This window comes from Eutrigla gurnardus (assembly GCF_963514095.1).
Source record: "Eutrigla gurnardus genome assembly, chromosome: 1".
Taxonomy (NCBI): Eukaryota; Metazoa; Chordata; class Actinopteri; order Perciformes; family Triglidae; genus Eutrigla; species Eutrigla gurnardus.
Window position 1 is genome coordinate 4,864,138 of NC_139915.1, and position 14,109 is coordinate 4,878,246.

The following is a 14,109-nucleotide window of genomic DNA, read 5'->3' on the forward strand; positions in this document are numbered from 1 at the left end:
ACCTTTGAATTAGTAGTCTGTCAAAACAATCCCCACTCAAGGTCCACTTACTAGCCTTTACGTGAAGGTTTGAATTTGGTTATTGTAAAAGATTTATCAGAGTATTACATACAGTAATGGCGTACAGTACTTAGTTACATTCCACCACTCTTAACATTTACCATTTCCAACTCTAGTCAGTAAATGTTATAGCAGTTGTGAAGAATTCAGATAATCATAATTACTCATGACTTATATTTTTAACTTACAATTTCATGATTCATATTTAATAATCCACTGTTTGCTTTTGTGGCACTCACTTCATATTTTCAATCATAAACTGCACTTTGAATGTAAAAAAATGTGCCAGAAGGCATACAACGTTTCACAAAGACAGCTTTTAAAAATGTATTTTAATTTATATATTCTTATTTATACCTAATAAAACTTTTTGTTGTTTAAATGTGTTTTCTTTGAATCCGTTGTTGTCGTTTTAAAAGACTTGCCATCGCATCGGAAAGTAACTATCCGAGTCTAAATGTTTTGATTAGAAAGAGCTGGTGGTGCGTGGTAGACTATCGCCTGTAGAGGGCGACATTACACCTGGAAGCCTTCAGTCTGCCGCAAAGAAGAAGAAGGAGAAGAAGAATGACCAGGAAGTGAGCTCGTGTTGTTTTCAAAACACATGTGTTTAACGGGCTTTCTGCAGGTTATAAATTGTTTAATTTACTAGCTTTCCTCGGGAAGGCAGCAAAAACATGGACATGGACGGTAAGTTTAATTTCGAGAGGAAAGTTTCCCTTTAAATAAAGCTGCCAGTGTGATAACCTTAACATAACAATGTAGTGACGCTGTTAGAGGCATGAGAGGTGACAACATAAAGTGTAGAAATACACTGATAAAAGTGCTGCATTCACTTAAGTTAAAGCCCAAATAGGCTATCTAGCCTGCGTGGCTAACTTTAGGTAAGCTAACGTTACTGGAGGTAAAATAGTAATGCCAACGCAAAAGACAAAACACGGCTGCATTTTTAACGGCGGACTTATTTATGTTATCATTAATTTAAATGAAAATTGAAAGCTCAAATATGACTGTTTGTATTCTTAATTTCAAACAAACATGTTATCAATGATGTGGATGTTATTCCAGCATGCTGGTGTGTTCATGTCTCTCTGACACGTGAGACTGGAACAGTTGTAATTATATGGGTGTAATTGATGGTATCATTTCCTCCAGTGATTTGACAAACATAAATCTCTGCCGTGAGAAAAGTCTGCCTCTTTCTCATCCTCCACTTTCTGTATCGACATCTCACTAAGGAAGTCCAACATACATCATTTAACAGAAGTTTCTTTGAGTTCATAGACTGGTGCGTTTAAGCTCCGAACTGTAAAACTGAATGTTGGTTGAAGGTAAATTATAATGTTATCATGATGTGCTCAAGTGTAATCTGGGCAAGCAGCTGAAAATGCTTACATTTCCTAAAAATAATGCATAAGCTGACATAAAATACTGCCTGTCAATCATCACTAATGATGTGTGTGTGTGTGTGTGTGTGTGTGTGTGTGTGTGTGTGTGTGTGTGTGTGTGTGTGTGTGTGCGTGTGTGCGTGTGTGCGTGCGTGCGTGCGTGCGTGCGTGCGTGTGCTTGCCCGCCCAGAACACATCAACACAGCAGCTTTGTCCCGTCACTCAACATACTGAAGCTCACAGACCTCACTGGCTGAAACAGACAACGGGATGTGCCTTCAGCTGTATTCATTTAAACTGCACCGTGTGGAGAGCCGTTGAGAGGCAATCAAAATGCAAAATCTATTATCTTTGCACCTTTTAATACAAGTCAAACATGAAATGTAGCTGTTGCAAGAACTTTGCCTGGAATAAAAACATTTAAATCAATAGCAGCTTTCAGTATGCGAGAGATGTTAATACCTAATGGTCGAAAAGATTGGGAGATGTGACACCAAGCGTTCCCCGCAGAAAAACATACCAGCTCTTAATGTGGAACATGAAAATCACACCAGTGTCTGAACTATTGAGGACATGTATGTTAGTTGTGTTGCTGCATCAGAGTGGTAGTAACTGGTTCTGTATGTAGAAATACTACTGCATCTGGTCAGACAGGTCTGTCTACTCTACGGAAGTCTTCAGTCTCCTCTTTGACATTTTCACTGTCACTTTGCTTGAGTAGAACACTTTTGATTTGGTTCCCTCGAGGCTATATAGTCAGAGAGCGTACATCATGTTCCTAAACCTGAGTTTAAGACGGCGTTTTCACAGGACAAGTGATGTCCTCATTCAACATCATTGTCACAGTGAAGTCAAAACAACTGACTATTCCCGGATGGGGACTTTTGACAGTTTGACATTTGTCAGTACAAATAAGTTCTTATCACCAACCCGTACTGACGCCTGACCTTTTGAGAATTAAGGTTATTCTCAATGTGTGCATTGGCTTATCCTAAAAAAAAAATATATATATAGTGTGTCAATCGTGTGTAATACTATAATACTAGTTTTGTTTGTCCCGTTCAACAGAAGCACTTGTTCGAGCCAGAATTCCTACGGATCTGGTGAAGCTTCTTGGCGTTGAGGTAAGCAGCTATCTGATGTACTATATAGTCTTACTATGAACTGTGTATTACAGATGTGTCATCCCTCATTCAGTTTCCGTCATGTTCTGTAAAGAAGTTCCTGCGGGAAAATCTAGTGATGAACCAAAACCGTTAACAGTTAATTAATCGGAAACACTTTATTAGAAACAGTTAATTGTTTTTTTTCACCTTCTCAAATGGAGGATTTTATGCATCCTTCATTGACTGTCTGATTATAGTAACGAGAGTACAAATGTGTCTATTATTCAGGTTTATCATCTAAATGTTCACCATATATCATATTTTCGTCATTATTTTGCTGTGTTTGTAATGTGTGTTTATTTGACAGAATACAGCTTGTATTTATTATTATTGCCCAGGAAATGCACATTGGTATCTACGACAATCCACATCTCTGAAAATCTCTGTTATCTCATTTCCAGTCTCACGGCAAGTCTAAAGCAGAGGCCTTCACCCAGGCCTTCCTGAAGAAGAGCATTCAGCAGAACACAAAATGTAATCTGAAGAGCATGTTGACTCACAAGGCTGTGATTCTGGGCTACAGCAGGCCCAAGAAGGACAAGTCCAAGAGGAAGAAAGCCAAGGGGCTGAACGCTCGGCAGAAGAGGGCGATGAAGATCTTCCAGATCAAACCTGAGCACCAGAGGTTGGTGGTTCCTCTGCAGGGCGGGACGGTCATTGTGCTCCATATGGAAACAGATGTGTTTGGACATTGATGTACATCAAAACAGGCTTCAGTCACAGTTGATTGCAATACTTTTCCCAATAAGCCCTCTGTTCTCCTCCCCAACATCACTGTCTCTGTCCTTTATCATTGTAGATACGAGCTTTTCCTGCCTCTGCATGAACTCTGGAGACAGTATGTCATTGACCTGTGTGGTGGGTTGAAATCAACGAGGTAAATCAGTTTGAATCTCCACACACGTGAACCCTTGCACCTCTCAGTAGCTGCTCATTTGCAGCAATTCCAGAAGTCCTTCTTACATCACTGTCTCATATTTTGTGTTTTTACAGCAGTCCACAGTTTGTGCAACAGAAGCTTCTGAAGGCAGACTTCCACGGAGCCATCATGACCGGTAGATCTTTAGTTTTATCTAAAATGATCATCACAATGACTTTAATCAGTATCACCAAGTTAGAGTGACGTTTAATACTGCTGCAAATGATCTAGAAAGAGCTTGGGTCTGTGAGAGTCCACAACAATCACTCAAGATAATCAGTTCAGTCTAGCCCGAGGCACCAGAGCCATCAGGGGATTTCAACCTGTGGGGGTGGAGGAGTGGAGGAGTGGAGGAGTGGAGGAGCGGAGGAGGGGAGGAGGGGAGGAAAGGGACAGTTGCATGCAGGTGTTGTCAAAACAACAGACGTTTGGCTGCTGATTTGACTACAGTTGGGTCTAATACACGTACTGACCCAGATTGCATAGTCTGATGTTCTTATGATTTATAAATATGTAGTATTGCAATTTCAAGCACAAATCAATTAATTGAATAATTGTACCAAAAATATCATGTAGTCCCCATATTTCTTACGCTGTAAGTTACATAAGATGAGAAGGTCTACGACTATGAGTTTGTAACAGTTGGCTAACTCAACTGTCCTTAGTTTTATTTTAAACCATTAAAAAAAGCAAGACAGCAACCTGTAATGTGTGTAAAGACAACATTAAGGGGTGGAAGTTGTGCTGCATGTTATAACTCTACCAGTTCAATCAAAGTGCGGTAGAAAGGCAGATATTCAGAGTCAGGTATCAGAAGTGGATCGTAAGTGAAGTAAAGTGGATTGTTGAGCACGAGCACGGTCAGCTGCTGGCTCTGACACAAACCTCACCGAGGCACTTTATAACTCTTTGTGCCCAGTTTCTGCAAAAGTCATCATCCAGATATTGTTTTTAATCAAATTTGGTTCAACATGTATTGACCAAAGTGGAGAAACTGGTTTCTCTGAGCGTAGACACAGCGGGGACAGTGTTGTACTAATACTTTGTTTCTTTTCTCTCTCGTAGTGGTCCGCTCAAAATGTCCATCGTATGTAGGCACCACAGGGATTCTAGTCCAGGAGTTCAAACATGTCTTCAAAATCATCACCAAAGAAGACAAGCTGAAAGGTGAGACAGCTGCGATACTAATACATTTAATAACACAACTTTACCCATATTTTCTCATCTGCTCCGATCGCCAACAGCTGATCTATTTTCACGATTCTATCTTTTTTTCATGATTCTATTTTTCATGCACCTAAATTCTTTGCCGGTGCACCTAAATTAAAACGTTAGGTGCACCAGTGCAGCCAACGTTACAAGTAAATCTGGAGGTCTGGATAACGGTAGACGTGAAATGGACCGACATGACTTGACTTTGACTTCCAGGAAAAACACATTGATGTAGGTGAACAGGTTCCAGGGTCTCAGAGTGCATGCTGGCTCACTGTGACATTTACTGGAACTGAGTCAAGTTCAACAAAGTGTGCTTTTCCCACGATGACAAGTCAAACTGTCTGCCGGGAAAAGGCTCGTACCATTGTATTGATTGATCAGCTATGATTTTCCACATATTTAATACGGCAGTGTAATAATATCTGAAAAATATATTGATTTCAACTTTATCAGTACTTGTCCATATATTAGGGGTATGAATCTTTGGCTTCACTTCGATTCGATTAACGATACAATAGTTGGCGATTCGATTCAAGGACGATTTTTTTTTGTAACGATCCGATTCTGTAAACCACGATTTGATTCAGTAACTTGTAACCAAAATTCTATATCCATGAAATAAACATGCAATAATGCAAGTGAGACTATTTGTATTCTTCTGAAAGGTGAAAAATAACATATTTATTCTAGAAAAAAGTAGTCCTGCATAATATTTTATGCTGAATACAAAAATGTAATTAAACATTGCTCAGTTATTTTGAACATTATTCAATAGACTACATGCTGGCAGGGGAGAGAGTGTCTTAAACGTATTAAAACATTAATCATAAGTAAGAATCACGATTCATTTGATTAAATGCATTTATATCGATTATTGGTGAAGTCAAAACGATTCATTCTGTTTATTTATTTTAGCAGATCGATTTAGTAGAATCTATAGGACTGACAATCAATTCATCAATTAATGGAATGAATCGTTACACCTCTACTATATATACATGTATACCAGCACTACATTATACAACACTACTACACACACCTGTGCTGAACACAAATCTTTTGGGACAGAGAAGCTCAGATAACAACACACACAGAGGGAGAGTGACACGGGTACATTCATGTTATGAATATCATATAGAGAATATTTAGAAGCATAGGTAAAAAAAACCTCCACTGATTAATTTAGATGGGAGAACTGGGAACCATCATATCAGATAATTAATGAAATGATGATGAAACCTTCCAGTGTTGAACAGTGTGTCTGTCTGTGCCCTGGGTTGATCCCCTCCGCTGGTTGTGTGACAGTGATCCCGAAGAGGAACAGCGTGTTTGCAGTGGAGATCAACGGCTTCGTCTCCCACATCTATGGAAGCAAGTTTGAGCAGCGAGCCAGTGAACGCTCTGCCAAGAAGTTTAAAGTGAGAGGAAGCATCGACTTGTGACGCGTCACTACAGCATTATTTGAGAAGTTAGTCTTATTTTGTTAATTTTGAAAATGTTTTTATTTTAAATAGAGAAACATAATATATTTCTCAAAGAGAAGTATCACCAACGTGTAAATCAGCTAGTTCAAAGCCCAGTCCTGTACAGTAACTCTCCTAGTGGTTGGCTTTGGTTGCTTGTATGATATGAGGTTTTTTTAGACATGGTGGGAATAAATAAATAAAGGAGGATTTATATTATTTAGCTCTCATTAATGGGAGTCACTGAACAGACTGTTTACATGTAGAAAACCTTTTTTTTTTTTGGCTCGTTTTGTTTTATTATGTGATGTTTAATGTACAGTAGAGGACAGAGCCAACACTTGTTGTAAAAACACAAATGTCTGTCTGAACCCTTTTTTGTAACAGAAAATGTGAAACACAGTGGACTTGAAGCTCTATTGGAGTGAATACAAATACAAAACAACACCGTGTGTGTACTTTCCTGATCTGGGTTGTCAGCCTGGGGTTGCCCAGTGCTGCTTTCTCTCTCACACGTGTCTGGCTGCTCCTCACTGGGCCTCGTTAGAGAACTTGTCTAACCACATGTTGAACCTGCTGGCCTGGAACAGTGTGTTCTTTGACAAAATGATAGTAATAGCCAGCAGAATCCAGACTTTCAGGTTTGCGTGTGGTACATTTTGTGAAGCCAGCAATATACGGCGTCCATGCCAGCGCTGCGTGTGTGCTCATGAGGACACACGCTTCATTAGTGTATGACCGCACAGCCAAATAAGTGTTTCACTCACATGCAACGTGCAGCTTGATACTGTTATTGGGAGACACTGGCTCTCAGTGAGTCAAGCAACTCGTGTGGAGACATGTAAGACAACATTTGACACTAATTCACTTGGACCAAAATAGACCCTTTTCACAGAAGCTAATTTTAAGATGTCCTAAACACAATTGTAATTCATAAAATGTGTTATGGTCCCGTTCTATTTAGTGCCATAGAAATGATAAAACAGAAGATGGCTTAATTCCGTTTAGGTGCATCAGTTTCAGGGTCCTGCATGCTGGATCACCGCACTCACTGGATAGTGCAGAGCCTTTATTACAGTAAAATTGTCTGCTGTTAAAAAAACAAAAAGCCTAACTCAAGCCTGAACTGCATGATATAAATGATTACCCTCAATTCATGTGATTAAAGTAACTGATTAATATCTGATCGGCTGTGCAATGCCATCTGTTTAATTATTTTACACGTGTCCTCGTGCTCACGTTTCGCCACTTACTCCAACCGTGCTGACTTGGTGTGACGACTCGCAGCCTACGCCCGTTTGTTTTGCTTCATGCCGCCAACTTCTGGAAGGAAGAACAATTTAATGAACGTGCCTCAAAGTAGCACAATGTCCAAACAAAAGAGGGCAGTACACCTTGTAACAATCAACTTTTAACAATAGCTATGTTCATTTAAAGTTCCTCGGAATTAAAGGGCATACGTGACAGAAAATAAAGAATTGCTGTGAGATCTCATGAGAAAAGATTCCTACTAAATGCTAAACCTGCAATATATGACAACTGAAGCTCAATACCTACAAACTTTAGCTGATTTTGCCCCTTACACAATCATTAAAGAATGACATGCACACAATCAAAGGAGAAACCGCGCACTGTTAAAGAATTCAAAATAGATGTGCCAAACGGCACCATAAAGCTTGGAATCAGTATGCTGGACTAGCACTGCCCCCAAGGCCACATCAGTGTGTCTCAAAACGAAGAGAGTGATCACAAAAGCCTGTTTTCAGCTTGTCAAAGCTTCGCTGGCGATCTTCTGACCGGATCCATTCCACATCCTTCCTCTTCAGGCGGTTCAATGGAGCTGCCGAGTTGGAAAAGGGAGCAATGAACTTGTGGTACCACCCAACAAGGTCTAGAAAGCGCTGAAGAGACTTAATGTTGGTTGGAGTTTTTTTAAAGATGTCCATGCCCGGGGTCTTCTCTGGATTAACCTGCACCCCCTTCTCCGAAACCACATGACCCAGGAATCCAGCTGGAAAAAGAGACTCTTCTTGAGGTTAAGGTTAAGATTGGCTCCATGAAGCTTTTTGAGAAGAAGAAAATCTTTCTCTATCTTTCTTTCTTACTCTCTTCAGACGTTACCACCTATAAACCCAGATTTTAGATCAAGGGGGCTGAAGAACACTGCCCTGTGCATGGATTTCAGCAGGTCATGGATGGGAGGCGTCTGTATGACTTGACATTCAGGCACCCATCAGTGGATTGTGAAGGCTCAATAATACCATCTTTGAGCATCTGCTCCACATGATCTGTGATGATCTGACGCTTGTAGGGAGACACATGGTTGGCTTTCTGGAACCTCATCCATAGTAATATATCTTATGTGCTCCAACCCTGGTCCTCCCTAATTTCCCTGAGCATTTCCTTGAGTTCTACCCAGTTGTGGCCTGTGTTTTTAGCCACCAAATATGCACCAGCCCTTTAAGAACGCCACGTAAAGCACCTATTAGTTCTGTGGCCGAACGGCAAGGAATGTTTCACAGCGATCCACAACGTTCAGAACATCTGCACACTAAAAGAAGGGAAATCCATATGAATGGCAGGCTTTGAATCCACCACAGGGGCACTGGTGGTCTGGCTGTGAGAAAACCGTGTGTGACCGTGCCAAGAGGAGGAACGTGGCTTTGAGAGACACCATCAGGGGTAGCTTAGAGGTCGAGTAGGTCATTCTATCCAGAAACACTTTCTGTTATATTACTAGAAATCCTTCAACATGCCGATAGCAATGAATACATTAACAATCTGACATAAAAAAGAATAATATTTCATCTGTGGTCATGGCAGGACTGTAAAACCCCCGTCCAATCAAAAGATAAGGTGAGCTGAGATAATCCTTTCTTAGTCCCGCAGCGGGGGAAAAAAAGTTGGGCCGAAGAAAATAACAGATAACAGCATTCCTGTTGGTCAATGCTTACTTCCTGATTGCACTCCAATCACTTGCCAATCTCGAGCACAGAGGTCTGAACGAAGGGTGGGATTATAACTCCTAATGCATTCCACCGTGGGACGAATACAGGAGTACCTTATCTTATCTTTCTCGGTTTAAAGCACTATTAACAGTCGCTAAAATCAGCCTGAAAGGTATTTACCTCCTCTATAACTGCCCCTCAGTCTGTGGTAATGGAGGTGAGAGCAGGAAGAGTAAGGTAGGAAGTACTATCCCCATCTCCCATACATTCATCATGCTCTGGGTCAGATATATAAAGAGAACGAATCACGGATGTTACTTCACCCACAGGACTTCTACTTGTTACCCACTTCCTCTTTGTTCACGGTGCTGCTCACTAGCCTCGTGCACAGATATCGGAGTAGAAGACCGTGTTCCAGGATCAGTGACAACACAAAGCACATTTTCTTCAGTAGCCATTGTTGTGCTTATGATTATTAATACTATTAATACTAGGATGCACGGTGATAGGCGACTGAGGCGTTTAAAGAACCCGTACATACCAAGATGTAACATTGGGAAACATTGTATTATAAAGGACAATACATATGAATAATGTTTCATATACATAACAAACAATATGTATTATATTTCTTTCCTCTGTAATAAATTAACATAACACTTGATTTAATATCACAACGTGTTTATGAACTGTGAGCTCTTGTCAGGTCAGTTTTACTTTTATTTTTTCTGGTGTCATAGCTTGCTGCTCTTTGTTGTTTTCCTCACTTCGTGTCATCCAAATATACTTTGTTTCCACTAAACAGGTTATTATCACATCATTATACAGTTTTACTTCAATATCACGTGTTCCAGATGTAGGTGTAGAATGCGTCTTTTTTTTTTTTTATTGAATTCAGTTGATAGTTGGTGATAGAGTGCATGCTGAAAGCTCCTTTGAATTTATCGTAATCTGTCTGAATGTTTCCTCCTGAAGCCCCTCCTGGAAGTCAAACAGATTCAGAAATGGAATTTCAGTTGTAAACATGCTGGAATAATGACGACAGTTGTTGTCTCTCTTTCTCAGAATTCAAAATTTAGCTGCCGCCCATTCATCTTTTGCAAAATGGGATTGTCTTAAAGCTGAACTTACTTTGGGAAGTCCCATTGCGTCACTGCGACATGTCACCACACCTAACGGCGTTTATAAGGGCTCCCGCAGAGCTGCTTGCCTCAACATAGACAAGACAACACATGACAACTCCTCACACCTACAGAGACGTGGAACTAAAACTTCACTTACAACAAACAGGACTCTTGGTGACTTGTGAACCAGATTCCAAAAAACCACCATGGTGAACCAGCTCATGTTTGCTCAGGATAACCGGGACCGGATCCAATCTGTGGAGAACTCCTTTGGCCCGTCGGGGAAGCCCCTGTACAAGCCGAATCGGGTTCTGATCGGAGAGGGTCGACTGATGAAGATGAGCCGCCGGAGACCTCAGCCTAAAGTCTTCTTCCTCTTCAACGATGTGCTGGTGTACGGCAGCATCATTGTCAACGGCCGCTGGCACAAGAAACAGAAGATCATCCCTCTAGGTGAGCAACAAATGTGCTGCTCAAGAGCAGATTTAAACAGTCAAAAGACTAGGCATACTTATTTCATCGTTGTTAGGGTTTTGAAGTGCTTCGACAGTTAAAAGTGAAGCTCAGACTCGAAGGAAAACAAATCGCCACCAGTGAAAAGCAACAGGTCGAGCTGGTCGGTTGTGTGCAGAGACACTCTGATTACATAAATGCACCACTGTAGCTCACAGCTGCAGGCAAAGTAGATGACATATTGAAACAAAGGAGTCTGTTGTAACCAATGAGTAAGCCAAAACTAGAGTTGGCTCAAATTACTTTGAAAGCTTTTCCGTTATTCAACACAAATTGCATTTGTTATTTTGTAATTGTTCACATAATCCACATAAAAGTCATCTGATATTGCAATTTACTGAAAAAATGTATGCATCACCAAAAGTTTTATTTAGTTTAAATATCTCAAAACAATTACAATACAAATAAAATGCAATTGGCATATTCAACATTAACAGTAGGTGAAATTAATTGACATTAAAGGTACAGGCACACACACACGCAGGTGTCGGCAAGAACGGGACATTTGGTCACACAGGTGAGTTGTTGTTCAGGTCTCCACCACCAGAGGGTGTATTTAATAAACCTGGGTTAGGGTTAGGGTTAGGGTTAGGGTTAGGGTTGCATGTGCACTCAATCTCCTCCAATCATGCAGCTAATTCTATTATTTATTGTACATTTTTATATTTTTCTATGCTGTTGTAAACTGTTCTTACATATTATATAATATACATTTTATGGCATACAATGATATGACTTTTCAATTATATTTTTATAACATGCTATGGCTTTTTAAAATACTATACTATACATTATACTGGCATTCTTTTCTATGACAATTATATGACACATATTGATGATATATTACACTAGGACATTCTTCACTAATTTTTTTTTTATTAGTACACTCTACCAAGACACTTATATGACTTTTTATGACATACAATACTACATTCTAGTCCCTCAAAAATGAGGAAGTTCTTCATGGCTCACTTTTGGCTCACATGCTTGCTGACCCTCCGATAGTGTCCACGCCTTTGTAACCTTGCCTTTGCATATCATTTTCTTTTCCTGATTTCAGAGGACATTCAGCTGGAGGACTTAGAGGATGGCATGAAAATGAGGAACCAATGGCTGATGCGTACACCACGCAAGTCCTTCTACGTGGCAGCCGTCTCATATGAAGAGAAGCGAGCCTGGATGGAGCACATAGAGGACTGCCGGTCCAGTCTGCTGCAGAGCCGTGGCTGCAGGGCCGGGTCCACCTTTGCCGTCACCTGGATTCCTGACCAGGCGTCGGCGGTCTGCATGCGCTGCTCCAACAAGTTCACGGTGACCCAGCGTCGACACCACTGTCGTAAATGTGGCTTCGTGGTCTGTGGCGCCTGCTCCAAGAAGCGAGCGGTGATCAGCCACATTCACCCCACCAAGTGGTTGAGGGTCTGCACCATGTGCCACTCAAGTCTTTCGACGACCGAGGCCCAAGAGGAGCCTCGTCCGAGGGAGAACAGCTTAGGGATGACCGGCTCGGACGAAGACGGAGTGGAAGGATCCAGTGAAGAAGAGGAGGCAGAGGAGCAGATAGAGGAACATTACTACAGTAGGTGGAACGACTCCTCGGAGGATTCCTGGTCCCCCTACGTCTACTTGAAACCAGAGCATACCATGCCCCAAACATAAGCACATCAGGCACAACCTCGTCTTGGACTTTGGACCGTTCTTTAACATGGACACTGATGCGCCTCTGTGAAGGAGGACTGAGTTAAAAGGCATTCTCACTTTATCATAAACATAACATGACAATAACTTATTCAGTAAAAAATGTTCATACATATTGTATTTGTTATTTATCCTGTGTTTTTGTGAAGTCATCACTTGATTTACTCTGATTATGACAATGGTCATAAACATACAGGTACAGTCATGATATCTGCGTTTAACCATCCTAAACATTAGTAGCAGTGGAATGCTACTAGAGCTTCAGTGTTTCACGCAAGGACACTTGCTGAGCCAAAGCTGGCCCCATGATGTGGTCAGAGGATTTCCAGTAGAAGTTGATGCAGGTCTGCCTCGCTAGATTTCAGTCAGTGGTGTTTATGTATAGTATATACTTACAGTACTGACTAATCAGCACAATAGATCACTAGAAATGATCATGCATTCTGTAGGACTGTAGGTGCAATATACATGAATAAATGTATTATTGAAGCCACTGTGGAGATTCTGTACAGTATCTGGACCTTCATGGACTGTTAGCAACGCCAGCTAGCAGCTAGGAAGCTTACACAGCATTATACCTGAACCTGTAACTCTAAGTCTTTACTTGCATTGTTCAGTCCTCTCTAGCTCACCTTCAGTTGATGCGAAACGCAGCAGCAAAAACACATCCCACCGTTTCTTGCCTCCTTTCATTGGCTTCCAGTCAAACAGAATTGATTACTGATTAGAAGGCCTTGCATGGTCCCTGCATATGTAGCAGATTCCGATCATCTGATCAAGGCCTTTCATCCGTTCCCTGTACCTACTTGAAACCCAGAGAGAACTCTTGCGTTTGTAGCTCCTCATCCTTGGAACAGCCTTTTCCATTCTATCTGATCTGCTGAATCTGTGGTGTGTTTCAATAGGTTAGCCTTTTTTAATAATAAGCTGTCTGCCTGTTTTGGCTATCATTCATATGTGTTTGTATGCATGCATGTGTGTAATGCATGAACGTATGTAGGTAGAAGTCTACCACAAATGATTATTTTATATTTTATTTAATGAGCCTTGTTGGTGAGGATTTACATTGCCTCTGTATTGTTGTACATATGATAATAAAGAACTTAAAAACTTAAACTTGCTTGTGGTTTATCTGTGTTTTGTCATGAAGGTGAAGGATATTGTTTTGAAATGTGCTACATTTATATAACATGATTGTTTCCGACATATTATACTATGAGGGCTGCACAGTGGTGTAGTGGGTAGCACTGTTGCCTCACAGTGAGAGGGTCCTAGGTTCATTTCCCAGTAGCCTACCTGGGTTTCTTCTGTTTTCGACATACTATACATTGACTATTGTTATTGTTATTTTAACATGCTATACTGTGACTTTTTTGACATACAATAATATTACTTTTTTAAAACTTTTTTTCGACATGCTATGCTATGACTTTTTCCGACAAGTAATGCTATGACCTTTTTCAACATACAATAATATGACTTTTTTATGACTTTTTTCAACATGCTATAATATGACTTTTTTTTATGATTTTTGGACATATTATACTATGACTTTTTTTTTTGTCTTTTTCCGACATGCTATACTATGACTTTTTTTTAAAACTTTTTCCAACAT

The 14,109-nt window shown here is 40.5% G+C and overlaps 2 protein-coding genes across 2 annotated transcripts; both read left to right on the forward strand.

Annotated features, from left to right (window-relative positions):
* The first annotated feature begins 611 nt into the window (after positions 1-611).
* pop4 (POP4 homolog, ribonuclease P/MRP subunit) lies at positions 612-6,677 on the forward strand. Its single transcript, XM_084008389.1, has 7 exons — positions 612-750; positions 2,517-2,572; positions 3,016-3,239; positions 3,414-3,491; positions 3,608-3,669; positions 4,599-4,700; positions 6,054-6,677. Exons 1-7 carry the CDS (start codon positions 738-740, stop codon positions 6,188-6,190), a joined length of 672 nt encoding a protein of 223 aa, XP_083864515.1. The 5' UTR covers positions 612-737; the 3' UTR covers positions 6,191-6,677.
* A 3,645-nt stretch (positions 6,678-10,322) lies between these two features.
* plekhf1 (pleckstrin homology domain containing, family F (with FYVE domain) member 1) lies at positions 10,323-13,610 on the forward strand. Its single transcript, XM_084008377.1, has 2 exons — positions 10,323-10,736; positions 11,857-13,610. Exons 1-2 carry the CDS (start codon positions 10,490-10,492, stop codon positions 12,453-12,455), a joined length of 846 nt encoding a protein of 281 aa, XP_083864503.1. The 5' UTR covers positions 10,323-10,489; the 3' UTR covers positions 12,456-13,610.
* Positions 13,611-14,109: the final 499 nt, after the last annotated feature.

Coding starts and splice junctions, on each gene's coding strand:
- pop4 (XM_084008389.1), top strand. Junction 3,240..3,413: donor ATCAAACCTGAGCACCAGAG/GTTGGTGGTTCC, acceptor TTATCATTGTAG/ATACGAGCTTTTCCTGCCTC. Junction 4,701..6,053: donor CAAAGAAGACAAGCTGAAAG/GTGAGACAGCTG, acceptor GTTGTGTGACAG/TGATCCCGAAGAGGAACAGC.
- plekhf1 (XM_084008377.1), top strand. CDS start 10,490: ATGGTGAACCAGCTCATGTTTGCTCAGGATAACCGGGACCGGATCCAA. Junction 10,737..11,856: donor ACAGAAGATCATCCCTCTAG/GTGAGCAACAAA, acceptor TCCTGATTTCAG/AGGACATTCAGCTGGAGGAC.